This window comes from Aquila chrysaetos, chromosome 4, assembly GCF_900496995.4.
Source record: "Aquila chrysaetos chrysaetos chromosome 4, bAquChr1.4, whole genome shotgun sequence".
Classification (NCBI taxonomy): Eukaryota; Metazoa; Chordata; class Aves; order Accipitriformes; family Accipitridae; genus Aquila; species Aquila chrysaetos.
This window is the reverse complement of record NC_044007.1, coordinates 44,397,000-44,424,455: the sequence shown is the minus strand read 5'-3', so window position 1 is coordinate 44,424,455 and position 27,456 is coordinate 44,397,000. Positions and strand designations below refer to the sequence as shown.

The following is a 27,456-nucleotide window of genomic DNA, read 5'->3' as shown; positions in this document are numbered from 1 at the left end:
TGTAAAAAAATAATAATAGTCAGGTATCACAGACTAATGATGCTAAAGAGTGTAATGCAGAAGAATGATACCATCATTGTGAATTATGAGGTTCTGTGACACTGATGACATAAGTTTAAGTGACAGACTCTTTAGTACAGCATTATAGACAATGGTGGAGAAAAAGATGTTTAAAAAAAAAAAAAAAACAGTGGCCAAGAAGTTGTGTGATAAATAACATTTTGGGATCTATACTATCAGTCAGGCAGCAATGCACAGGCAATGTAGTACTAACAAAGGCCCTCGATGATGACAATCTCCTGTTATGTAAAATCTACTTATCTCTCTTCTAGCCAGTTCCTCACTCTCTCTAGAGTTCCCTACTAATCCCCATTTTCTTCAATATAACCAATAATTTCCCATGCTTCTCTGAAGTCCAGACAAATTAGACTGACTTGCTTTTCTCTTATCCAAAAAAATAATTTTCTTACCTGAGATAGATAACAGATTGATCTGACATGATTTATGAGCCCTCTGTTTTATGCTGTTTACTTTCATCTCTTCTATATCTTCAATATTTTCTAAGTTTTTGATTGAGTCACACTGGTAAGTCCATACTAGCTTGAGTCACCTATTTTCTTTCTTGTCTTACATGTAGTTGCTATTTATATTACTCCGTAATTTTAACACATTCTGTCTGATTGTGATTTTATATTCCAATATTTTGGAAAGGATGTAATCTTCTCTCCCTGTCTCCTGTACACACATACATGAAGCTCAGTGAGCTTTGTTTTAGCAAGCCTGCCTTTGCTTTTGTACTCAGTGTTGGTCCCATTAAAAACTGAAATAGATATCAATTTTGAATCTGTTCTAGGTAAAAGATAATTTTAAGCACATGGCAACCCTCTTCCTTCTTTGTCCTCTGTTAAGAAATGAAGAATCTTCTTTCTAAAGCAAAACTCAGATTAAGTCTTGCCTTATCCCACTGTTTTCTATTCACCAAAGTACAGGATTCTTTGTTTTCTCTTTCCCCCATTCCTTATAGGTTTTCTGCCTAAAGTTAATGTTCTTTTAAAATTCATTATTCAGAAGAGAATTTGGAAGTCTTCCCAACAGTTTTTCTTCTTGGACTGGAGTGTGAATTCCAGGGAATTTTTTGCACATTTGATTGGAGAAAGTTCAGCTTCTTAGAGAAGTTAAGTTCCTGAGCTCTTGATTCCAGTTGATTTATCTTAATTTCTTTAAGTTTTCCCTTTGTAATTGAAAACACATGCATAATAAGGCTAAGCTAAAATTGCAACAGCAGTTCCAAATTCCTGAATAGTTATTTTGAAAGTTTATGCTTTTCATGTTTAATATTTAGCATAAAAATAAGATATTCTGTGTAACCTTCCGGGTTTATGAGGAATTAGAAGTATTGATAGTACATATTTTTTCTGCCGCATCTTTCTACCAGAACTCCTTGATAGGATTATCTTACTGTCACAGCTAATTCATAGTGAACACAGGTGTCTGTGTTTTCTGTTTAAATCAGAGTTAGGCATAGATGTCACAGAAATCAAAATCTTTCATTTGCAGCTTGATCTAATAAAATACAATTACAGTACCATCAGCGTGGAGGAATCTCCCACACAGCCTAGTGAGCACCCTGGAGGGTACGTTTTAAGCATGGCGCACAGTAAATTAGCCACTAAGCACCCATTAATGCTAATGAGAGCTCCATGGTTAATTTCCTGAGCACTGTGCTGAAAAGGTACCTGTAGGTATTGGTTTTAAGCCTGACTACCATACATTTAGACTAATAAAATGTACTGTAAAAAGTGAACAGACCATCTAATTCAACAATTAAAGCTGTCCTTACAATGTAACTTGCACAAAGCAAGTTAGTCAATCTGCAAAATAGAGTAAGATCAATGCGGATTAGTTGGAGACACTTTTCAAATATGGAGTAAATATAATATTTGCATACAAGAGGCAAATCAAGTATGCAGAAGGAACCACAAAATATGTTTTAAGACTATGATTAAAGCTCTTCTCTCCTGCCCTGATAACTATAATCATCAGACACAATGGGACAAATTTTTAATGCACAGAATAAAGTTGTTATAACTGAGTCTGTCAGTTCAATTGAAGTTTTATATCCATCATTATTTTTATTGTTAATTACATTTCAGTGGTGTAAGTCACTTAACTGAAGTTTCTACTCTCTTTTAAACTGTATTTTGAAAGTTTATACTTCAAGATATAATGACAAAAGTTAAGCAGAAGGGGCAGCTGTTATATTCTTAATGGACGTATTTCCAACTTGTGCTACAACAGGCATCTCTGATTACACTAGCATTAGCTAAGTTGTGCATAAGATGAGACAACGCTATTAAGTAACAGGATCAAATCTCAAGGAAATGTTTTGTAATTTCATTAAAGTGGAATATAATTGTTCTTCCCATGAATTGGTCAGGACATGTAGGACACCAGTCCTAGAAACCCTTACAATTTAAATAACTTTAACTTAACTGAAAATGAAACACATTTTAAAATATCTTGCTTAGATATAGATAAATGTTGACTGTGTTCATATTTGTACGACAGTCAGGTGGCTGTAGTACCTTTGCCAGCTCACATTCATCTCTCTGTGTATTGCATTTGCGTGGCAAGGTTTTGGTAGCGGGGGGTGGGGGGGGGGGGGGCTACAGGGGTGGCTTCTGTGAGAAGCTGCTAGAAGCTTCCCCCATGTCTGACAGAGCCAATGCCAGTTGGCTCCAAGAAGGACCTGCTGCTGGCCAAGGCTGAGCCAATCAGTGACGGTGGTAGTGCCTCTGGGATAACAGATTTAAGAAGGGAAAAAAAAGTTGCTGCGGCACAGAAACGGCAGTGAGAACATGTGAGAGAAACAACCCTGCAGACCTCAAGGTCAGTGAAGAAGGAGGGGCAGGAGGTGCTCCAGGCACCGGAGCAGAGATTCCCCTGCAGCCCATGGGGAAGACCATGGTGAGGCAGGTTGTCCCCCTGCAGCCCAGGGAGGTCCATGGTGGAGCAGGTATCTACCTGCAGCCCGGGGGAGGACCCCACGCCGGAGCAGGTGGGTGTCTGAAGGAGGCTGTGACCCCGTGGGAAGCCCACGCTGGAGCAGGCTCCTGGCAGGACTTGTGACCCCGCGGGGACCCACGCTGGAGCAGTCTGTGCCTGAAGGACTGCACGCCATGGAAGGGACCCACACTGGAGCAGTTCGTGAAGAACTGCAGCCCATGGGAAGGACCCATGTTGGAGAAGTTTGTGGAGGACTGTCTCCCATGGGAGGGACTGCGCTGGAGCAGGGGAAGAGTGAGAGGAGTCCTGCCCCAAGGAGGATGAAGCGGCAGAGACAACGTGTGATGAACCCAACCCCCATTCCCTGTCCCCCTGCACTGCTGGGGGGATGGAGTAGGTAGAGAATTCCGGAGTGAAGCTGTGCCTGGGAAGAAGGGATGGGTGGGGGGAAGATTTTCTAAGATTTGGGTTTATTTCTCATTACTCTGCTCTGGTTTGATTGGCAATAAATTAATTTTCCCCAAGTCAAGTCTGTTTTATCCCTGATGGTAATTGATTGAGTGATCTCGACCACAAGCCTTTTGTTATATTTTTCTCTCCCCTGTCCAGCTGAGGAGGGGGAGTGACAGAGCAGCTGCGTGGTGCTTAGTTGCTGGCTGGGGTTAAACCAAACACTCCGTAATTAAGCTCTGGTTCCTTAGCCCTTAGCGCTGAATGTACAAGGATAGAAACCCTCAAATGTGGTGTTCCTTTCCACGGCCAGTTCTACCACTGCTCATCAACTGTGGTGGTTTGGAACTGACACTCCCGTCCTTTAGCTCCTAGAAAATTTTGTACCAGAGAAAGAGAGAAGAAAGCTTTTTAACATTTTACTTTCATTGTGAATATATTTCTTCAGTTACATACATTACAAACAGGCTGTTTCTGTTTTCCTCTGGCTTATCATGGCCACATTTTTAATTGTTAAGATTCTTTCAGTGCAGAAAAGAAGACCCGTGTGTTCTTCTAATTGCAGAGGTAACCATTTTACCATCTGCCACAAAACAAGAAGTGCTACTATGGAATCTTCAGCAATTGCCCAAAGTATAAATAAATTCATTGATTTTATTATTTATTTCTCATAAGGTTGCACCAATCAGTAATCAGCACTGTGCAGCTGGAGTATAAATGAAGAGTTTCCCCAAAAAACTTACAACATAACCTCAACATAAATAGCTCAGTGGAAGGGTGTTGGTAGAAACTTTAACACAGCTTCACTGGGCTTCAGTTATTATGTACACCATTCTGTGCTGACAGAAACTATGATAGTTTTGCAGCCTGCACAAAGTCTACAGTGGAAATACCCAATAGCCAGATTCATTCATGTTTATATTTGGACAATCAAGTCACCAACTGAAACCAGTTTCAAAACCATGGCATTTAATTATGTTTAAATACATTTAGTATTGTAGAACTTCTCTATTAGGTAGTACGTAAAGTTCTAGTAAGTTCAATGGTATGTTGGTGAACTGGTTTTGGCTGGGATAGAGTTAATTTTCTTCATGATAGCTAGTATGGGGCTGTGTTTTGGATTTGTGCTGAAAACAGTGTTGATAACTCAGGGTCGTTTTTGGTACTGCTGAGCAGTGCTGACACAGCATCAAGGCCTTTTCTGCTTCTCACCCCACCCCACCAGCGAGGAGGCTGGGGGGGCACAAGGAGTTGGGAGGGGACACAGCTGGGACAGCTGACCCCAACTGGCCAAAGGGATATTCCAGACCATATGACGTCATGCTCTGCTTATAAAGCTGGGGGAAGAAGGAGGAAGGGGGGACATTCGGAGTGATGGTGTTTGTCTTCCCAAGTAACTGTTACGTTTGATGGACCCCTGCTTTCCTGGACATGGCTGAACACCTGCCTGCTGATCAGAGGTGGTGAATGAATTCCTTGGTTTGCTCTGCTTGCATGCATGGCTTTTGCTTTACCTATTAAACTGTTGTTATCTCAACCCACGAGTTTTCTCACTTTTACCCTTCCAATTCTCTCCCCCATCCCACTGAGGAGGGGAGTGAGTGAGCGGCTGTGTGGGGCTTAGCTGCCAGCTGGGGTTAAACCATGACAGTTGGATATACAGCTAATAGAATATTGGGTTCCTAAAAGGCATTTAGATTACCCTTTAACATGTATTTGGAAGTGCCCTATTTCTGAAAATTCAGTGTACAAATCCTGCAGTGAGAGTGTGAGCTCTGGATTTTCAGTGTTGTCTCCAAAAGGCTTTTTAAAAGGCTTATTGGCTACCAGCTGTTCACGGAATGAACCATCATGGTTTTATGCACATAAAGAATCCTTAGACTTCACATTAATGTCACCCCTTTTAAACTCAGTCATGCTATTCAATTTCTCTAACGCACGAAGCTAAGGAAGCATACAAAACTACAGATCTCTCTCTCATGGTAGAAGAAACATATAAACAAATATTCAGCGTACAGTTCTCCTTACCGGTTCCACCCCCCCTCCAAGTCACATCTCTGCTTAAGCTATTTCAATTGCAAATGGATGTCTGATAAATAATTGGATACTGAAATGCCAGTTTGAGATGCCTCTATCTGTACTACCATCTAATTGCTTACAAAATTTTCAGATAGGTTCTCTTCACAGTTTTAAATGTTCCCTCTACCATATTTTTTCCCATACCTGCTTTCTAGTAAATCAAGCACAAATTAGCCAATTTTACTTCCCTTAAGCATGCACAGACCAGCTCCAGAATCTTAGTTTAACTTATCCTAAAATAATTTAAGACACAAGGGACTCAAGGCATTAATCCAAGATACTATCTTTACCTTTAAAATACTCTAACAAGTGTTCATCAGATTTTCGCTTTCAGATCAAAGTGATACAGTACATGAAGCATTTCAGCTACAATAATGCAAAGGGGCCCTTTGGGAAAAAGAGGCTAGATTTTCCATGTTAATGCTCGTGCATCCTCTAGATTATGTTGCAAAGCAAAAATTCAGGATGTTAGTCACACTTCAGGTTGCTCACACCAGGTTAGATTTTTCCATGCCTGCATGGAGCAAATGTCAATTATATACCTAATTCACAAGTAAAGCTGATTCTCTAGGTTTACAAACAGAAGTATAGGTGATCAAATGGAATTCTATAAGAATAAACACCAAGAAAAGTCAATATTTTTTGCCTGAAACCATATCTGTTTCTTAAGACTCTCCAGACCTATAATGGTAAAGTATAACTATTTTAATAAATATACATCAAAAAGCTGCTGAAACACAAGCTTTTGAAAAATATATTTGGGAGCAAGGTGTAAAATGTAGATTATTCTTCCTACAACAGTCTATTTCCAGTATGCTCCATCAGAGAATACTAGTTTATTTTGTTCAGAAGAATAGAAGGCAAAGTAAAGATGTAGCAATTCTTCCATAGGAAGCATAAACTCAATGAAGGCTAGACTATTTCTTAGCAGTACATGCTATACCACTTGATAGCAAAAGGGAAAAAAAATGCTGGCACTTAAAACTGGCAGTGTAGCTATCCATTTAAAACCCTGTATCAGATTACCAATACCATGTGATGTCTTATATAAAGCTGGATAACATTCATGATCAGTTTGTATCCAGTACAAAGCTCCTCATAAATAAATAGGGCTAGAGGCATGTTTTGATGGCAGAGGGCATCATACTGCTCTGTTCTTATTGAAAGATAGCCCTGGTTTGGTAAAGATATGTTTTGTTGGCAAAAAGTCTGCTATCATCTGGTTAAGTGGAAGGATGTTCAGACATGAAGCTGAAGCAAACATTTTAGCTTAATCTTTAAGGCAAGTGATTTACTTTGTAGCATTTCAAGGCTATTTATTTTACAGTACAGCAGCTTGTTTGCCTGGAATCAGTGTGACTCACAAAATCTTGTTAAAATGGAATATTAGGAGGAGGAAAGAGAAAAATTTAAAAGAGGAAGAAACAGAGAGAGAGTTAGAAGGAGTTAGAAATATAAGTAGAAGAAGAAATAAGGATTTAAACAAGAGGAATGTTAGAGAATAGGAATCTATCAAGTAAACATAAATTTAACTTTATCTTCCACTTGAACCCTTTAATGGAGCCCTTGCTTACTCTGGCCAGCAGTTTCTCTTGCAAATAGCTTCATACGCATCAGTGGGACAATTTCTAAGAGTTACTGCATTTTTATGTCAGTAAGAAGTGGACTGTATAGTCTTTCAGATGATAATTAACAGAAATGACTGCAGAGTAGTCTGAAGGAAGGGACTATATATTCTATAAACTCAAATATCAGAGTACTGAAAAGAGGGGGTTGTTTTAACCACTGGGAACCTAGCAATAATCAGTCTTTTAATACATTTGCGTTTATTTCACACACACACACAAATCTTATTTTTCATGCTATTTCACCCATTATTTTTCTATAATGAGGTTGATTAATTAAAGGAAATTCTAAGTCTTAGACCTTCCGTTCCCTCCTGTTCCCCCCAAATACACCTCCTTTTTTCCACTGGGAAATCATAGTGCAGCTACTATTTTAAATGGAAGAAACTATTAATCTGGGAAGATACTACTTAACGTATCTACGAGTAGTCAACACTGCAGCTTTTATAATCAATCTTTGAGCTGTTCTTTCCCACAGCAACCTGATCAGCTATCTTCTTCTATGTTACACAAATATGGCTAAGTCTTTATCTACAAGTTTAGCCTATCATTTTGTGAAGACACCGTCACTGAATTATCTAGAGCCTCATAAAATCTGTCAGTAATGTTACAAAGAATCTAACTTTGATATCAGCCTCAGTTAAGGTAACATTAGATAGTCATTTATTCTCAAAGTCAGATTTCTGGTAATACATATATATAGCAATGACTGCCTTAAAATTTATCTCATCTGAAAGACATTTTTCATTTCAGATTTCTATATTAATATTACATTTTGCAAGACACTTGCAATATGTACTATACACCTCCCTAGTCTCTCACTTTTTTTTTGGCTTAGCTTGTTTTATGTGATAGTTTTACTGTGTAACTGGCTTGCTGTTGTAGCACAGTGAATCAATGATAGAGTACATGACAGCTGAGGATCTGTTTTTCCATTTTCAGCAACCCATGATAGTGACACTATCCTTAAAAAGGGCTCCTTTGATGTACAAGTTAAAGATGCCTCTGTCACTGCAAGTCAATGGCCAACAGCCATCACTTCTTCATCATTTATATGTAGGTGTGACATCTTCCATCTGTCTCTGTTGCCAGTTCCCAGGCAATCACAAGATCTGGGGAAAACATGTAGGTAGATGGAAGAAAGACATAAGACCTGTACAAAGGATGGATTATTCTCTCATCCTCACTGATAGCAGCATTAACTGGTAGAATGGCAATACAACTAACAGACAGAAGAAAAGGATTCAGAGCAGTGAAGGGGACAAATGAAATAATCTCACACAGAGCCCATTGCTGTCCAAATTGGTCTCAGTCACATCCAGAAGTTGTGCTGTGAGGTTCACATGTGAGGCTGTCAACCACGTGAAAAACTACTTTTCCTACTACTGAAGACTACCACAAGAACAGATTTTAAAATCAGTTATCGGACTGCTTACTGGGTTTGGCTAAAGAAACTCTCTGTCTCTACTAGTCCTTATACAGAGGAACAACTGATTCCAACTAGTTCAAAGCCTCCCACATTATTCAATGCTTGAATTCCCCCCATTAATGAAAGAAAAAAGTGAACATAGGAGGGTTGTATGTGCACAGTATTTTTGTAGGCAGGACCCAATGATATCTAACAAAATGAGAAACAGGACCAATGAAAACTAGAGGTCTTTAAGCAAAAAGGCCCTTAATCAAAAGAAAAGAATATTATAGGAATGTCTGAAAAAATCTTTCTAAAAATACACTCATTTTGCTCTCTTAACATTTGTTATTCCAGTATTTGCAGTTTTCTGGAATTTGCTTTTCTTATTTTTCAAATAATTTTACTATAATTTGAATAATTATTTATATATTGTCATTTAGATATATTAGTCTACAAGAAAAAGAAAAAATGCAGGAAAAAATATTTTATTTCTAAAATATTAAAAAGAGGCACTAATGACATTGTCTTACACTGTTTGTTCATAAATGAAATGCAATTTTTTCTTCCAGTTTCAACTAGGAGCAATTATTTAGAATTTAAGTATGCATCCTGAGTGAGCAAACTAAGATTAACTTTTCGAGGAAAGCAGCAGCAGCACTATTTTATATTTGTAAAAACACTCATATAAACAACCAAATGTCACCCTTTGAGCTCTATTCTGCCTACCACATTTGATGAATTTATCACTGCATTCTTTTACGTAGTGTTCAACACTGAAGAAATTCTTTGGGTTTGTAAGGAGCAGATATGAAGACTGATTCAATTGCAACACAAATGAGACCAAGTTGCTCCTAACATCTAGGTATAAAACATCAGAAATGCATTAACAATAAAAAATAACTTGCAAAGACAGAACAATGCAATGGCGTTAAATAATATGTGCAGACATATTAAGAAAGAAAATTGGTGGAGAAGCAGAAAGTTGCAGATCTTCCATCAGTCACTGCTCAGAACCACTCTAGGAGGTGCCAGGTGTGGCTCACAGTAACCTGCAGCATCTATTGCCTGTGGGGCCTGCAGAAGTCACAGGTGATCTAGCAGCAACAAATGGTGTTTCAGCAGACTAAAGGAGCAGCTGGTTTACCTAATGGATCTTACAATGAATGACATCAGTGGAACCCCCCAGCAGGTTAGGGGTGGTGTGATTGGTCTTTCCAGAGGTCAAACACACCTAGAGACATTAGGAAGTTAGTGGCTAAATCTATTGATTGGACCCTGGAATGTCATGGATAGGGAAAGACAGTTTATCTGCTTACAGTATGGAAATCCTGTTTAGAACAGAACTGATGAAAATCCCAAGGGCACTGTCCTATTTCTTTGCAAATGCAGATGATCATAAAGCTAAATGGAAAACTGATCCAGAGCTTGGTGGACACTGGCGTTGAAGAAGACTTTTGAAGAGCCTTCTGTAGGACCACAAATGTGGATTTCTCTTCCATCAGAAAGCTGATGAATTGTTCCCGTAGATCAGACAAATCAGAAAAAGGCTGCAGCTATGAAGAAGTTACAATAATAGGAAAAAGTAGTAGGTGGAAGGCCTGGCACAAGGAATTCCACCATATCAGAGGCTTAACAGGCGTGAATGGCTTCAGCAACAGAAAATGATTGAGGATTCTAGCTAGGCTAGGCATCTACAGATAATAATATTTGACTAGAGGGGTCCTGAATCTTCAGTAAGTACATGCAGAGGCAGGAGGCTTATGGACAGAAAGCAACTATTCCTGAGAAGGTCTTTGCAGATGACTGCAGTCTCCTGTCTCATGTCCCCTAAGACATGTAGTTACTTATTGGCCTGTTTGGATGTTCCGCAAAGCTCTTCAGACACAGTTCCTCTAACAGAAGTGTGAATTCAATCAAGACCAGATAAGACTGACTCTCCAGTATTCACAGATAGGTGCAATTCAGGGTAATGAACCACCCCCCCCCCCTTGGTTGTCTGCATTTCAGATGCAACCTGGCAGATGCAAGGGTAGATGATGGTAGTGTGGTATATTGGCTTGGCTAGTAATCAGGTAACATCTAGGGAAGGGATATGCTGATGATTCACAAGGGAGGGCTGTCACATAACACTTGTCTCTACTGTGCCTCATGGTTGGGAGATTTAGGCTGCATATCCTTGATAGGCATAACCTTGCTATAATGTGCTTCCATCAGCTCAGTCCCCAGGCTCTTCCATGATTAACTGAATAATTCCATTTGCAGGACATGATACCTAGCTCTGCAGTTCTGGGGCACTGTACATTACTGGCACTGAAGTTATGATAATCACAGCTGAATGGTCATGTAGCTTGTCTACATGATGACACAACCCTTCAGGTCATTATTTGCAGAGGGCTCCAATCAGAAATTCAAACATTACAATAACCTTAAAGCTAATCTTATCATGTAACAAACAGACTTTTGTGGCAGAAGATTGCTTCTCTGTCCTGGCAAACTTGGATAATATCTCTGTTGTTGTACTGAATTGTGGCTATGAACTCTATGAAGCAAAAGAAAGAAAAGCAAATAAAAAATAAGCACTCAATAATAGCCTGTCTCCTCTGTGATACACCTCTGTACCAACCTCCACTCTCACCTTAAAATTTATAAAATGTCTTTTACAAAAAAGAGATACTGAAGCTTTTATGGTAGTTCTGAGAAGATACTTCATCATCACACTGACTGACAGCAGGGAAAAACAACTTAGAAAACTGCTTTTTCGTGGAGTAGGTGAGCAACAATCTATCAGGAACAAATTGTGATACTGCCACAGCAAATGCAAGAAAAAATATTTTGGAACCATCACACAGCTAATTCAAACTGAAGGGTATTAAACGGGATTTGCCCACAACTAGCTTGCACATTTTCTACACTGCATTCTTATAAATATTCCTTCAAGATGTGCAACTATGAGGCTAAACTGATGAAACTCTTTCAGATATCATAAAAGGAAAGAAAAAAAAATATTGCATGGGATGTGAAAGATGATTGCCAAACACACTGCCATGAGATTTTCAAATTTCAATGATGTATTCTAATATTAAATTCAGGGTTGAAAATATACACATTCCTTCACAAAAATGCCTATATGGAGCTTCACCATTGCAATTTGGGTACCTGATTTTCAAAAGTGCTAAGCATTCAACAGCATTAAAGGTGAATGGAAAAGGAATATATTTAAAACATACATGAGTATTTGTATATGGACTTCAACATACTTTCTTCTGAAGCCCGAGCTCACTCAGTTACACATTCTGGATGGAAATTTTATAGTTGAAATTTTTACTGTAAACCAGAAATGCCAAATTTAAAATGGCTGTAAGGAAAAAAGAATTTTTGCCTTTTCTATTTCTCAGTCATGAATATGTCATCATAATCTCTTTTCTTTTTACTATACAGCTTTATTTCAACATTATAAACAAGCCTTTTCTAGATATGAAAAAATTGTTGATAATTGCTTTTTTTATTTATGAAATGAGAAATTCTCCCTCCCAGGTCTTCATTCTCATTCTGCAGAAATCTGATTGGCAGGTATACCCACCCCAGAAACTATCCCTGTTAGAATCCAGGTGTATGATACAGAATATGCTTCCTTTCCGCATGATCATGATAGCATGAGCACAGAATGCATAGTTTTGCTACGTAGTGTGAGAAATTATATAAGAAGTGATCTATCTTTCCATACAGGGTTTACAAAGGTATGATTTCTTTCTATAGAAATATTTTAAAATCCTTTTTAACTGTTAGGATTATATATGTTGACAGTTAGAAAAGGGTGTTTTTGATTCTCAAATGTCTGTATGAAATCTGCCACTAAGTTGATGTGACTACAGCTAAACTGCGAGGTTCATTTCATGCATTTCTGTAATAGGCACAAAAATTTAAGAGAGGCATCCTCATGATTTTATGAGATAAATGAACAGTACTAAATTGTTCTTTGTTATCATGATATCACGTCTGTTGGTTGTTAGGTTCAGAAACCTTAAAAAAAAAAGAAATTGCAAGTGCCTAAGTGTTGCATTTGTTTTGCTGCCCTACTGATAGGGAAGGCAACATTTCTTGTGCAAGAGCAGCCTGTCCTTTTTCCCACACCCACCACACAGCACCGATGAAGTCAGCAGGAATGGGACGTGCCACACAGCTCCAGGCTGCCAGCCATGGGCCAGCCGGCTCCTGCAGCCAGGTCTGCATTTATTACACCCTGATTTACAGGGGCCATCGCTTTGCTGGGAAGAACTTCCACTTCCATTAGAACAGGAGTTCAGGTAGCGTGAGATGTGACATGTTTTAGAGGAAACTGTTCTCCTTTTCATCAAGCATCTTGATACTAGCAAACAAAGCTAGCAAGCTTGTTCCAAAATGAAGCTCACAGGCTGAGAGGAGAGGAAGAGCATTTACAATATGGAACAGATCCATCTTAAGCGTTCTAGTTGGCAAATGTGTTAGGGGAAAAAAAAAAAAAAAAGAGAGAGAGAAAAAAAATTAGAGTCTGCAACAGATAATCTGGCATGAATCAGGAACAATATTTTGTAGGTGGGCCCAGCACAAAGCAAGGTCCATTAGGCTCAAAAGACACTGCAACAGAACAATGGAAGCAGACAGGAAGTCTGCACTAATAAATATGCCCATTGGGCCAGTGCCACTGCCTAGCATGGCATAGATACATACAGAAGGATTATACACTAAATGGTGCAAACACAGTCCAGTCCATCTGTCATAAACATTAAGTCCAAAGGCCACAGGTGCAGATGGCACTAAAAAGTAAAAATTACACCCAGACAGAGACCACTTCATGTAATATGGAGAAGAAAAAAAGAAAAAACAGCAAAACAAAACAAAACAAAACAAAAAAAATCCAGTGATTTGTTTCCAATCAATAAATGTTCTCAGAATGTCCTTGGCAACCTCTGCTTCTTCCTTTCCCTCTGTCATTGTAGAAGTGTAACATATATTTTATTTCACAAAAGTACTTTGAGCATTCAGGACCATTTTTCATTCAGTTAAATAAATCTACTTGATATTTGGGCAAAAAGGCAAATAATTTAAAGTAAGTTTCAGTCCTTCATTCCAGTGTGTTGAGAATAGGATGTATTTTCCCTTTGGAGATGGAATCTGTTAGGCTCCGGGTATATCTTGTTTGAGGAATGTTCCCATACTAAAAAGCTTAATAAAAAGGAGAAGAATGTGCTTCTCTCTCTTAGTCCGGGTAAACAGAAAGGAAAGTTGCATCTTGTTAAGTTCCAAAAAGAAGCAAAAGTTTTCTGCTCTTTAATAATTTTACACAACAGTAGTACATGACACTGATTTCTTATACTGAAGTATCTTTAATATGTTCACTATATCTCTGTAGTTTATGTACCTACCAATGGCTACACACCACAGAAAACACCTTATAGAAGGGTTTAATCTACCATAGTTTTTTTTCTTTCACAATCACCACAGGCTAGTAACCAAATATCCAGGGCTAAATGAGAGCAGACCACCAAAAAAGAGCTCTAAGAACAGTCCACCCAAGTGAAATGAGTCCCCAGATAAAACACTGGGCCTCCAAGATTTTATCTTTAGTTACCCAATCAACTGTATCTCAAACTTGTTTGAAATCAGAATTTCAAGTTTGTTCTGTTTCAGTCATTCTTTGATGCAGTTGTAGAACTGATACAAGCATTTCTCAGGTTGTCAGCCGATTAAATGAGGGATCCCAGTTCTTTAGCAGCACTTACAGAAGAGTTTTAAAACTACAACCAAATGCAATACATCTTTGATAGAGTGTTGGATAGTATTAGATCTCTGGTTTAACAAAGGAACAAAAGCCATGCAAGAATATCATCATATTCCAGCTGTGTAATTCCATTGAAATTCTTGGCAACCGTAGCGTTGTTTCAGAAACAGAAGTAGTTTTATTCATACTAAAATCTCTAGAACTTTTTTTCACTACAAGAACAAGCATTATCTCTTCATCTTTAGTCAGCATTGTCCGCTGTGCCTCATTCACTTTGCTCATGAAATCTGACCTCCAGAAATCACTGAATAAACCTGATGCCTTTGTGATGGCACTAACCATAAGATTATATAAACAGGTGAATAGGATGTGCTGCATTTTCTCTTTCTTCTGGACAGATTTTTTGTAACTGGACAGCAGATGCTATAATCACAGAAATGATTATGCACACTATTTCTTTGTTGTACTTGCAGGCAAGTACTGTAAAGATTTAATAATACAAAAATGAGTCAACTGAATGCTATTTCCAAAATGTTAAAGAATCATTCAAAACCCCCAAGTTCTATAGTTTTTCATTTTTAAGAGGTACATACCCAACTAAGCAAGGGTTTGAGTATGATGTCTACAAGAGTTAACAATGGGCAGCATCAATCTCATTTTCCTAAAGTCTCAAATGAAAACCATTTAGGAAAGTGTGGTGTTTGGTTTTTTTTTGGTTTTTTTTTTTTTTTTTTGAAGAACAAAAAGTGTAAACAGTGATTTCAAAGACCTATTTCTTTACCTAATACCAGAGGATTATAGTATTCCAGTTGTGATTTTTGCCTTCCAGCTGTGGTGGGGTCCAGTCTCTCAAAACCAGAGAACATTTCCATTTGATTAACAGATGACAACCTGAAGTCATCTGGGTTAGCCATGGATTAGAACTAGGGACTTTTCCAGCATCCAGTTTCCAAGTGTTTATTCCCACCCTGGTGCTGCATCAATAGCTGTGACTTCAGCTGCTCTTACTTGCTCTGCTTCCTGCTGTCCTCAGTGACCAGGAGCAATGAGAAGAAAGCTTCCTTTCTCATTGACTAGGTCTGCTTGTGTAATTGTAAGCAGATGAGACCTTGCTCTGCCATATATCAAGCCAGCCAACTCTCATACAACCACCACAGGATTAAACAAATGTGACATCATCGCCGGCCTTGCAGCAAGGCTTACTTATCACCATCACTGTGGTGACACCTCCTCACACAATGTTAGATTACTCACTTCCTATTAGCTTGGAACTTAGGTGGAGTTTGCTCCTGTTTCCATTCATGCACCCTAACTCCCCAGTAGCCCTGACAGACAGGTTCCTGTGCCAAGATGTATGGAAAGAATCTAAAGAGGTTTCAACGATCCATCACTAGCCATCATCACCCATGCCCTTATCTCTTATTCCCTTTACCACAATAGTGGCAACACACATGGTCCTGACTGCTCTCAGCTCCTCCAAAGCTGTTGTATTGTGTCCTCATTCCCTCTGCAGATCTGCATCACATAGTCATGGAAATCATATATGTAGAGTCCTGAAGTATGGGTGTCCCACTGTACTGTTAATTTTTAAATTCAGTGTTTAAAACAAAAAAGTCGTATAAATGTGTTACTATTTTTCTGAAAGTGAAGATGTTACATAGTTACACCAATTACTGTTAAATTCATTGGTTTATTACCTACCTTTTCTGCTGTTGTACACTGATAGCATCAACTAAGGATGATGCTATTGGTGCTAGGGCTCAGGAGAGCAACGAGGCTGCTGCCTGGGCCCTGCCTGGAGTTAAAGCTAACTGAACAGGACATGCTAACACTACCCATGCAAACATGAACAGAAAATGAGAAGCTATACATAACAAAGTGAGAAGCAAATAAACTTTATAGATAGTGCAGTGAAGAATGGCTGGATTTCACAGGCAATTGAGAGTTATGGGATCAATGGCTGAACTTCACAGATAGTTGAAGGGGAGCACTGGGGACCTTCTAGTGAGTAGTCATGCAAGGCCGAGAGTGCCCAGGCAACTGTAGCAGAAATTCTGTGCAAGGTCACGAGTACATCAGCAATGGCATCAGAAATACTGAACTGGTAAAAAGACATAGCAAAGCTGGCACCAGTGTGGAGAAAGAAATTGGGGCAAGCTTTTTTGGGGGAGGAGACTGAAGCAGGAAAGAGTTAAACAGAGACGTGAAAAGGAACATCAAAAAGTAGGAAAGGGAAAGGGTAAGAAATAGAAAAAGTGATTAAAAGTTATGCAAGTCCTGTGAGCAGTGCTGCCTGCCAGGTATTCCTGCATTTGATCAGCACAGCCTGAGTCAGGACAACAAACCACACCTGTAAAGATACAATGCATGTATCAAACTTGCTTCTGCAGTCAGGAGGAAGTGAGTGGAGGAGAGGTGCTTTCCCTGGCCTAACAGGAGGCCGTCTGGATGGGACAGATTCAACATCCTGATACCACTCTGTTTGTGTCCATTCCAGGGCTGATCACATTGGTATCTTCCCAGCCACTTCTTAGTATCTTCCGGAGTATAAATCCATACAGTACAAGATTGATTACAATGTATTCCACTTTCCCAAGTAGAGTATTTTCTACCAATGATGCAAGAGAGCTCACAAACCCTTTCCTTTTCCTTTGTTTCCTCACTGTTGATTTGGCATAAGGAAATGACAGGCTTATAAATATCTGCTAATCACTCCCTTTGTTCTACTATTTTCACTTCTAGACAAAAATGCATCAGATTTCTTATGACTTCCTTGACACACTTCTTTCTTCCTAAGCAAAAATATTCACATCAAATTTCAGGGTACAAGAACAAAAACAGGGCATAAGCACCATCAAATCAAACCAAGGCACAGTTCAGAATCTATAGGCCATTGGTTCCCTATGAGCAGCATTCACCGTCCTGGCCAAACACCTGTATTCAGTAAATTTCCAATATCCCAGGAGCCATGGCAAGGACTGTTCTGTAGGAAGAATCCTCCCAGCAGGCACAGGAGGTTCAGATACCTGGATAAGCCATTAGATTACATCTGGAATGCCAATTCTTTATATTATCCATTATTACCCATGTGAAAACAATATGTTGCCCTTACAAAGTAGTGCAGCACTACATCTACTGCCTAACTGCAAGGGAATCTCTTGCAACCTTTAGAGATTCATTAGAGCTCCTTAACAACCCAAGCTCACCTGACGCATGGGAATGGGTGAGCTTCATGAGGAGTCAGGAAGCACTATTCACTCACAAGGAAAATGTTATTTCAAAAGTTGCAACACTGTTATTTTCTCAGGATTGCTCTGCCTAAACATGATTTTTTCCTGTAGGCATCTCTTCTCCAGATTAAACATGCCCTGCTTTCTAAGTCTTTTCACAGGGCATATGCTCCTGCCTCCAACCATCTTGGTAGCTCTCCACTGAACTTGTTCCAGTTGATCAACATCTGTCTTGTATGGGGGTACCCAGAACTGGATGCAATGTTCTAGATGTGGCCTAATCAGTACCAAGTAAAGGGAAATAACAACGTACTTTGATCTACTAGTTATTCTGCTGTTGATACAGTCCAGTGCTTTGTTAGCCTTCATCACTGTCAGCATACAGTGTTTAACCCACTGTCCACCAAGACACTTATGAAGTTATTAAACAGGATGGGTTTCCGGACAGTCCCCTGAGGAACTCAGGCATCAAGGCAGAGTATGAACCATTAGCCACTACCCTCTGAGTCTGATGATCCATCCAGTTTTCTACCCATAGAGTAGTCCATCCATCTACTCCATAACAACCCTGCTTGAATATAAAGATGTTGTGGGAGATTGTGTGAAAACCTTGCTAAAGTCAAAGCAGATGACATCCCATGCTCCTCTTAACCACAAATCCAGTCAATCCAGTCATCTTATCATAGATTGCAAATGGGTTGGTCAAGAATTAAAATCCATGCTACTCTAAATCACTTTTTTGCAAGGGAACTTGGTATAAGCATACCAGGTATAAGCACTCACATTCTCTGTGGTCATCTTTATCACCAACATTAAGCTATCAGAAAATCTTTACTCATACATTTTCTCTGAAGTAGTATAAATCTGCTAGCAAAATGGAATATTTTTGACACATGCAATCACATGATTAACACTTCTGTAGGAGAACTACTAATAAAATTATTACTGAGAAAAACAGATAAAATATTTCTGTGAGTCAGGTTCATGGGAAATGACATGTGTTTCTGCTTCATGCAGTTTAAAGCCACAGTTAGTATCTTTTAAGACTTTTATCCATATTCCATCTAATTTTAATTAAACATTTCCTTAAGTTTAATGTCTTAATTCCTGGAACAAAAATAATGTCAATATGAACTTGTTGAGATCATAAAAAATATTAATGAGCTCCCAAGTAGCATATTCCTGTGGTAATTTCATAATGTTCTGTATATATTAATTTACATATATATAGAGAGAGATAAAATATGAGTGTAATGACAAAAATACAATATATAAAAACATAGTTAAAAAGTTTTCAGAAAGGTACATTTCTTTTTCTGGACCAACATAACCCCCCCCAAAATAGCCAAATAATGTAGTCAAATAACATTGCTATTCATTGCTTTTTTACAGTGTTGGGAGAACCTAGTATACACAATTGAAATTGAGATATGCCCTTAAAGCACAAAAGGAAAAAGTAAGACTATGTACTTGTTAAATATTTTCTATTCTGTGAAGCCTATTCTTAATATCCCCTTGCAGTTTATTGAGTAATCACAAACATATACTATGGAAGATCTTTTTGATATATTACAATTTGTTCATAAAAGAGTCATTCTGTAGAGTAGAGTCAAACATCAGATTTGCTTTTAGAAGAGACTTGTTAAAAACCTAAAGGTCTTCAGAAACTACTTTGTTTGTAAACATAATCATGAATATGTACTACAAAAACTGAATTCACATTTATTTGGTTTACAGTTAAGGTGATGGTGTGAATATTGACCTCTTAGAAATGCATAGGTAGAAGAGAAATTATGGAGAAATTTTTTATGAAAAGGAAGTGATTTTCAGAGTTTCTAGAAAGCCTTAACTCCACCTATACCTCAGGTTTAATGTTGACATTATAAAGGCTACAGGTCCTCAGCTTCAGGCCACCCCATACAACCACTTTTCTTCTGTTCCTGCAATATGTAAGACACTCAAGACTTGGATTCAGTATCCTATTAATTTCAGTGGGAAGCAAAGAACATCAAGGCGATACTGGAGTTTAAAGTTTATTCTTAACATATTAGAAAGTGAGGAAATGAAAAAGAAAAGCCTAGTATTTACTTGAGCTACACAGTGAAAAGGACAGGTAACAAATTCCCAATAGAACTCCAGGAACAAGTGAAAAAAACCAAACCCAGCTATACCATCCAATGTAATATAGTCAGGGAAAAACACCATTTCTGATCCCCAAAGCACCTTAGAAGCAAAGTTGTCTCGATAGATATGCTTCACTAAAATGGTAGAACCACCAAAAATAACTCTTATACTGATGTTTTCTTGTGATATAGAGTACATTTCCCAGAATTCTACCAATTCTTTAGGCTGCCCTTTTATTGCTGAAATGGGTGAAAAATCTATTTTTTTTCTCCCTGTGGAATGTTTGAAATTACAATTTCTTTGCCTACATTTATCATTATAATTTATTTGCTCTAATTTATTTTAGGTTATTTTGCATTCTGCAGATTGATAACATAATTACAGGTAAGGAACCTTATTTTTTTCAATTGCTTGTGCAAATGCCACAGTTTCCTTGTTTATATCAAGAGATTTTTCAAGATAGTGCCTCTATCTTGATTACTGATCACCACTGACTGAATTGGTATTATTCCCATCTGGACACAAGCCCACAATTTTTTGATACATGCTTGAGCAGAACACACAGCTATATAGATACCTCTATATCAGGTAATGCAAAAATGTTGGAAGTCACCCCTGTACACATATATACTAAGAATGGAGAAATTTATCCCTAATGTAAACAAACATAAAACCTAGCTATATAGTGGTAGAATAATTTAACTATGCATAGGTACTTTGCAGGGAAAAATTTTTAAAACCAGCAAACAAATAAATCAAAGACATCAGAAAAGAGGCACAAAACGAGAATATAATGTTACTATGCTTGTAAGAATGTAAGAATGTAATACCACAGTTGAGAAAATATCATACATTAATCTACCAAGAGACTGAGAACTTCAGTGATAAGATAGACCTTCTGTTCCTTAATCATGAACAGCTCTGCTGTAACCTTCTGTCTTTGGTCTGGATACAGATAAGAATAGCAAACTTCCAGCATAACATTATACTTGATTGAACTACACATTTCCGGCAACATTATTTTGGTCCCTGAATTTTGGGGGTTTATATCCCATATGTTACAGAAAAAAAGCTGACCAGAGGTTCATGAAATTTAACATGTAAACAAACTTAATTGAAGCAATAGAGATACTTGGACTTTTGGACTTCAACATTGACTGGCTAAAACCAGAGCATTTAGTATTATATGAACCACCTTAACTTCAACCTTTGCACTACTTTTCAGGGACAGCATTTGAGGAAGAGGGCTCCCTCCCAACAACAACTAATGAAGAATACCAGTTACTGTAAATGAGCAGTTCCATTGTGGCTCAGCAAAATACAACTTCTCACACCCTTTTTACCCAACAAAAAATGAGAGAGGTATGAAAAGGCAATAGGAAAATATTGTGTGCCAAAATGGCATGGATATCAGAAGTTTACTGGGGGAAGGAAGGTGGGTTTGACTTTCAGATTCAAGCTTGTTTTCTCAAAACACAATCAAAGCCAAGAGTGAAATCAGTACTAGAAGTTGTTTCTCCACTTCCCTTTAAATGAAGAAGAACTGAACAGAATTGAATGGAATTGAATCCAAGCCTTTGGTAAGAAATTTGGACTCAAAATGGAAATTTTCATTTAACGTGCCATTGCTCATATGCCACACTGATAGATTGGACCCTGTGTTATGAAAGAAATTAGACTATTTCTAAGGGTTTTTTTGCCTTGGGGAAAAAAAAAAAAAACCACGTTGAAGCAAGCCTGTAGAGATCCTGGTCTCACCGTTGACTCAAACAAACATCAGGACTTCATTGACTTTGCCAAAACCAGGATTTTACACTACACATGTAAAGGGAGATCTTTTGCAATAAAATTCAGATGTACTGAACTGGAAGACCTGTGTGTGATGTTACAGTGACAGAAGTGTGGAAAAAACACATCACGGGTCAGATATGCAACAACAGTTTATGACATCTCCATCTCCTTCCCACCTCAGTTTATAGTGTGGATAGATGCTACAGTTATCAGGGAATCCCTTCCCTGCAGTAATCCTCCCTTAAAGTCCTCTGAACTGCGTTCACACTTATGCCAGCTGACTCTAATGGCACACAAGTGCCCCTGAGAAAGGGTTGCACTTGTCTAGTTTTTATCACTTTTAAGTGTATGATAAAGCAAATAAAAAGAAAGTATGTTTTTCAGAGATGCTGGGTACTTTCCCATGCCCCCATAATCGATTTAAAGAAACACATGAAAGGCAAGCAGAACAAGTCAAGAGGATTTTAAAAAATATTCACCATTTTTATAGTTCTATTCTCTCTGAAGGTATTGGAAAATTTCTCCCTAAACTCATAGACAGCAGATGTAAGTTAGAATAAAAATAGAACATGCCACCTTTATCTGGTGATAATTTGTTTGTAATTCTTTAATATTCAACAATTACAATTTAACAGCAAGGTAGTTTTCAAAGTACTTAGTTGAAGTGCAAGGAAACAGAATGGGGACAGGCAGGTTGCTCTTTCTAGATCCACAGAAAGCAGCTTGAACAGAAGCTTTTCAGAGATGAGCTTTTGCAGCTAATATATGTTGAAGGATCTTTTCATGCACAGACTATGCGCGGTGATTCTTTTCCTTGCTTTAAATCACAAAAGGAAACCACGAGCAAACAATGGCTTTAAAAAGTGAAACAAAAGTTAATTCAACTTTATATACAGAGTCTGTCTGCCTCTCCCTCGCTCTCTCTCTCTGTGTATATATGTGTATATACACAAAGCAAAGACTTTTAAAACAACACTTAATGTTAATTATCCAAACTTGTTACCTAAAATGGGAAAAACTCTTTTGTTACTTTAGTACCTGAAAACTTGTTTCCTAAAAATTATCCTCTTTTTCCTTATTTTTTGCTACATAACCACCAGCTAGATTCATTTGTCACTGCAATATGAGTGATGAGAATTACACATTGGTTTCAATAACGATTCCACAAAATAAGGTTTCCAGCATCTCTCTGCAAGCTGTAACATGCTACGAAATGCATATTGTTGCTTAAATTAATCTGTTTAAACAGTCTGACATTATCATACTATCCGAAGTATTTTTAATCTACCTTTTGAAGAAGACAGGAATATTGACTGTAAGCCACTGTAAGCCTTTACCACATTTTAAAGGAAAAGTTAAAGATCGAAAGTACAGAGCATAAATATACAAAGCCTTGGCACTCCGCTTCCATTTCAGCGCTCTGTACTGACCTCTACTGGTTTCTCCATCGTAGCTTTCATAAATATTAAATAGCCTACTTTATTGAACTTCTGCACTCTCTTGTTCAAATTCAGGGACAAAGTAAACTGTATCCCACCCTGCCAGCTTCTCCCTGCCTGAAGGTCAAAAAGCGATCAAGCTTCCAACTATTGGTGGCAGTTTACCTGTAGTGGGTGAGACACTGTGAAAAATCATCATTTAAAAAAACCCTAGCAGTACATATACAGCTGTAGAAAGATATCAAAATCAGAAAACTCCATCTTAACACTTTGGATGTATTTTTTATGCTTGAACAATTTATCACATTTGTTCTGTCAACTGCTGTCTCATGTCTGTATCATTAGCTGTTTGGTATATAAAATCTGGTTTTCTATTGTACAATACCCAACACCTGACCCATGATGAGGACCAGAAGTATCACTGCAACACATATACCAAAGTTGTGAATATAAATTCATCATCTTCAGTCATCCCCATTTGACAGACTTCTACTTCAAAGAACAAGCTTGTCTCTAGAAGATTCTTCAGAAGAAATATTTGCTCTAATTAGGACAGAGCTTGCAGCTTATCTGCCACACGCCAGCGGATCAAAGTACAGTAGCAAGTTTGACATTATTAAAGTATCACTGTAAATGCTTTGTCAAACAAAGTCATTACCCTGTCTTACTGGGAGCAGTGATGCGCTAACCGCATCTTTTATACTACTAAATGAAGTTCAACCCATCCACTTCCTAACTGATCACAAGAAAAAACAAATCTCTAGTTCTTTATGTGCCTTACAGTAAAAAGCAAATCTACTTATCATAAGTAAATGAGCAAACTTTTCCATCCTCCTTTACCAAAGAACACTTTCATTGTCAGCAGCACTCAAAACTTTCCAATTTTAAAAGCCTAATTTTAGATTTCTTTGTTATGCAAGTCTTTAAGTATGAATAACAGTTTTACATACTGTGAGAACTTCATTTCCCCTCACTGCTCTATCAGTGACTCCAAACCATTTTTTTTTTTTTTTTTTTTAAGTAAGTAAGTCACCTGTACCAGCTGGAAAAAAACAATTGTTGACCACGAAAACAACGAAGCTTTGTTGTTCTGTTGGTATACATAGTAAAGCAGATCACATATTGTTAATTCCATGTCAGAACAGCAAGATGCCTATTATTCATGAAGCTATTTTGTGTAATAATGCATTTTTCTTTCATTTTTCATAAGCCCCCCTTTACATCCTGAATGTAAACAAAACACTCAGATACTCAGCAGGAATCTGTAATATTTTTATACTGTATTAATAAATATCTGAACTACATCCCTTTTTTTTTCCCATCATCTTCCCCAACTTCTTGAACACTCAGATTTCTCTCCCTTCTTTTACCGCTGCTGAACCCTGCATCACTACCTCCTAAGGCTGTCGGTCCTTAGAAGCATGAGCAACACACGAAAGACACCCCGAAGAGCCACTAGCAAGCAAGCAGGGCTTTCCCCCCACCCAGGGGGGGCAGCAGCCGGGTGCCGGGTGCCCCCCACCGCCCGCGGCCGCCTTCCCCGGGGCTGACCAGCAGAGGGAGGAGAGGGGGTGCCCACACGGCCCCGCATCCCCCAGGGTACCACAGCTCCCTTTGCTCTACGTCCAAGCAAAACTACAAACGGCGGCCTCAGCTTTAATGTCTGTGATGAAAACCCACCCGTGATCTTACCCAGAAAAATGCGCTGATACCGGTTTGGGTTTTTTTCCTTCTTACCTTTACCTAGTGATTGGGTAGGGGTGTCCAGAAGGTCGCTGTCGCCTGGTCTTCTGGGGTTTGCCACCGCTCCAATTCTCTCGCTGCTGCTTCTGGGACTTGGTGGAACAACTGGATCTGATCTGCTTATTCTGTTCTGTGTTAGAAAGAAGACATTTTGATGTTCCGTCACTAGAACTAGGCCTTTGCTCAACACATTAGAACAAGCACATAATCGTTCTGAGATTGCAAATCAGCATCTTTTTCCGTAAGTGGGAAATAGAAAATCTTATTAAGACTTCCTATAACTTATGGAGGAGTGAGAGACATTGATTTTCACTAAACAAGGTGCTGACTGTATCACCGTGAAACCATCTTCTTTCCAAGAGGCATATTAAAGCAGTGCTTTCGGTCAGCTCTGTGCAAAATATTCCACAACAGCCCCAATAACTTTTTTCCTTACCTCTGGTATCCCAGTGAGGTCACATTCTGTTAAAAACATCCTGTCAAGCTTGGTACAAAAGGGCTCCAAAGAATCAGAATGCAGAAGCTATGCAACTTGCTGACTAACTTTGCTCTGTGTTATTTACCAACCACACAAAGAAAATGCTGTCTATTCAAAACACAGTTCAAAACTCTCTTCACAGAAAGTGAGTGAACAAACAGTCCCATGTCCGATGCTGTAGTCACATCTCCCATGAGGCCCGGTGATAGCTCTGGGGCATGGGACGGAGTGACACCACCAGCAGTCACTACAAGGCACTTTTGTAAACAAGTTGTGTGTGTGTGCAGAGGAGGAGGAGGAGGCGGCTGTTACTTTTTCTCCATCTTAACATTAAGCTATATTTGCTTTATCATCTGTAAGCAGAACTTCAGTCTTGCTTAGTCTACTGGGTGCATTTGCTATAGTTCTCGCACGGTATTTTCCTCACTATAACCTTTATTTTCTTCCAGAGGGATCTGGAATTAGTGCAGATTTGGAACCCTGTAGCCAGGTTAAGCAGCAGAAGCTAGTTAAGAGTGTTCCAGACCCTAAAGAGAAACAGACAAAGAAACTCAGTGGCTTACCCTACTTCATGCCCAGCAAAATTACAACACCTGTGGCAAATCTTTTGCTTTCATTCGTTAAAGAAATAGGCCTCAATTATATGTCATACCCAAGTTTCAAGTGTTCAGTATTCCCATAACTCGAAGTGGGAATTCTGACCCAACTTTATGACTTTGCCTCATTATACAACTGAATTCTTAAAGCAATTTGGGATTGCTCTAAATATCACAGGAACTACAGACTTTGCATTTCAGTTTGGTAGTTTCAGGTATTCCTAGAATCATAAACCCTCTCCATCCACTTTCATTATTTAAAACCCATCTATTCTTTGAAAACTCTTACCCCACTAGTCATAAAGCCACACTTTGGCAGAGAAGCAGAAATGTCTTTTTCAGCTCCTTATAGGAAGAGAAGTACTATATAGACCCAGCAGTTCCAGGACTGGCCACTGGCCTCCATTCACACCAAGCCACTCTAGTGCTTTTCTTTATACTTAAAATAAATCACAAACAACAACTATTTCCAGATGTGGAAAGACGAAAAATTGTTCTTATTGATCCCTTCATAATTTCATTCTTTAACTGTCAGACCTGCACTGGAATCCTCTTTCTGCCACCCAATCCATACCATCCTTCTTTCTTATCTACATGGCAGACCTTCCCATGCTTGCTTTTTTTTTATAACTTCCTAGTAAATATTTTTTCTTATGCTTTCAAGGGTCTAAAAGACAGGTGTTACAAAACACCTGCCGTATATGTTCGTGAGAGGAAAACATGAGACATGGTGACATTATGTTGTAAAATAAACACTAGTCTGTTTTTCCTTTTATGGGATCTGGTTCTGCAGCATAAATGTGTATTCTGATCTCATCCCAAGTGAAAAACCTTTGTAAGATTTTACAAGTTTGTGACGTAGGTTCTTTCAAATCTTTATTCCAGGAATAAGGATCTTTGCAGGTATGACATAAAGGACATTCAACTGCTGATATACTTTAACAACTGAATGATCCATGACCAATAATTAGATGACAGAAGTATAGCTTTTAAAAATGTAAAAGTTTTCTAGAAATACACAAAACTTTAAAATACCTAGCTATATTTCTTTTATCAATACTTGAAAATAATGCCTTTAAAATATGAATGGTGAATGATCTTGCAAGTAGAATTGTCTAAGTAACTCTTAGGATTTTTAAAACAAATGCGATTGTTTCTCAGTACCCAACAAACACGCAGTCTTTGCTCACAGCCTGCAGTTGTGGCTCGTCAAGCAGTACCATTCTCCAAAAGTAATCACTTAACAGAGATCAAGTGAACCTTCACTTCTCCGTAACAGCTGAAGATACTATAACAGTTGCTCTTGCTTTTTAATGTAGACTTTACAAAGCACTGGAGCCAACAGTAAGTTTTCCACAGATCTTTGTATATTTGTTTTATATTTATTCCCAGCTTACATTATAAGCTCTTCTCATCTCATTAAAATTAGTAATATATTATAGAACAGTATACATATATTCTTCCTCTCTCCCAATAACCTCACTGTTCCACTCTACTCATCTGTATCTCAGGAACACATACCCTGCCTACTAAAATACTGCAGTATACGGTAGGTTGGTTATTTTCACAGTATCACTGTGAGGTCAGAAAGTTTATAATCCCTGTTTTATGGACTGGGAAGACCTCAGTTAGGTTTTCCTCTTAAGCCTTTCCTGAGCTCTAGTACCTATTTTTGAATAGGTAAGAACCAGCATGCAGAAAGCTGTATGCAAGAGCAAGCTCTATA

The 27,456-nt window shown here is 38.4% G+C and overlaps 1 protein-coding gene across 3 annotated transcripts in view; it reads right to left on the bottom strand.

Moving 5' to 3' along the window:
• Positions 1 to 25,239, bottom strand: part of ST18 (ST18 C2H2C-type zinc finger transcription factor) — a 173,187-nt gene extending 147,948 nt beyond the window's left edge. Inside the window, exons 1-2 of one of the 3 annotated variants that reach the window (XM_030012332.1) lie at positions 25,093 to 25,239; positions 24,651 to 24,786 (exon numbers count right to left, since the gene is read on the bottom strand). In XM_030012332.1, coding sequence (XP_029868192.1) covers positions 24,651 to 24,786; positions 25,093 to 25,131 — 175 coding nt within the window. In that variant the 5' untranslated portion in view covers positions 25,132 to 25,239. The remainder of the gene's footprint in view (positions 1 to 24,650; positions 24,787 to 25,092) is intronic. The other 2 variants (XM_030012330.1, XM_030012331.1) reach the window with 2 other exon arrangements.
• Between the last annotated feature and the right edge of the window lie 2,217 nt (positions 25,240 to 27,456).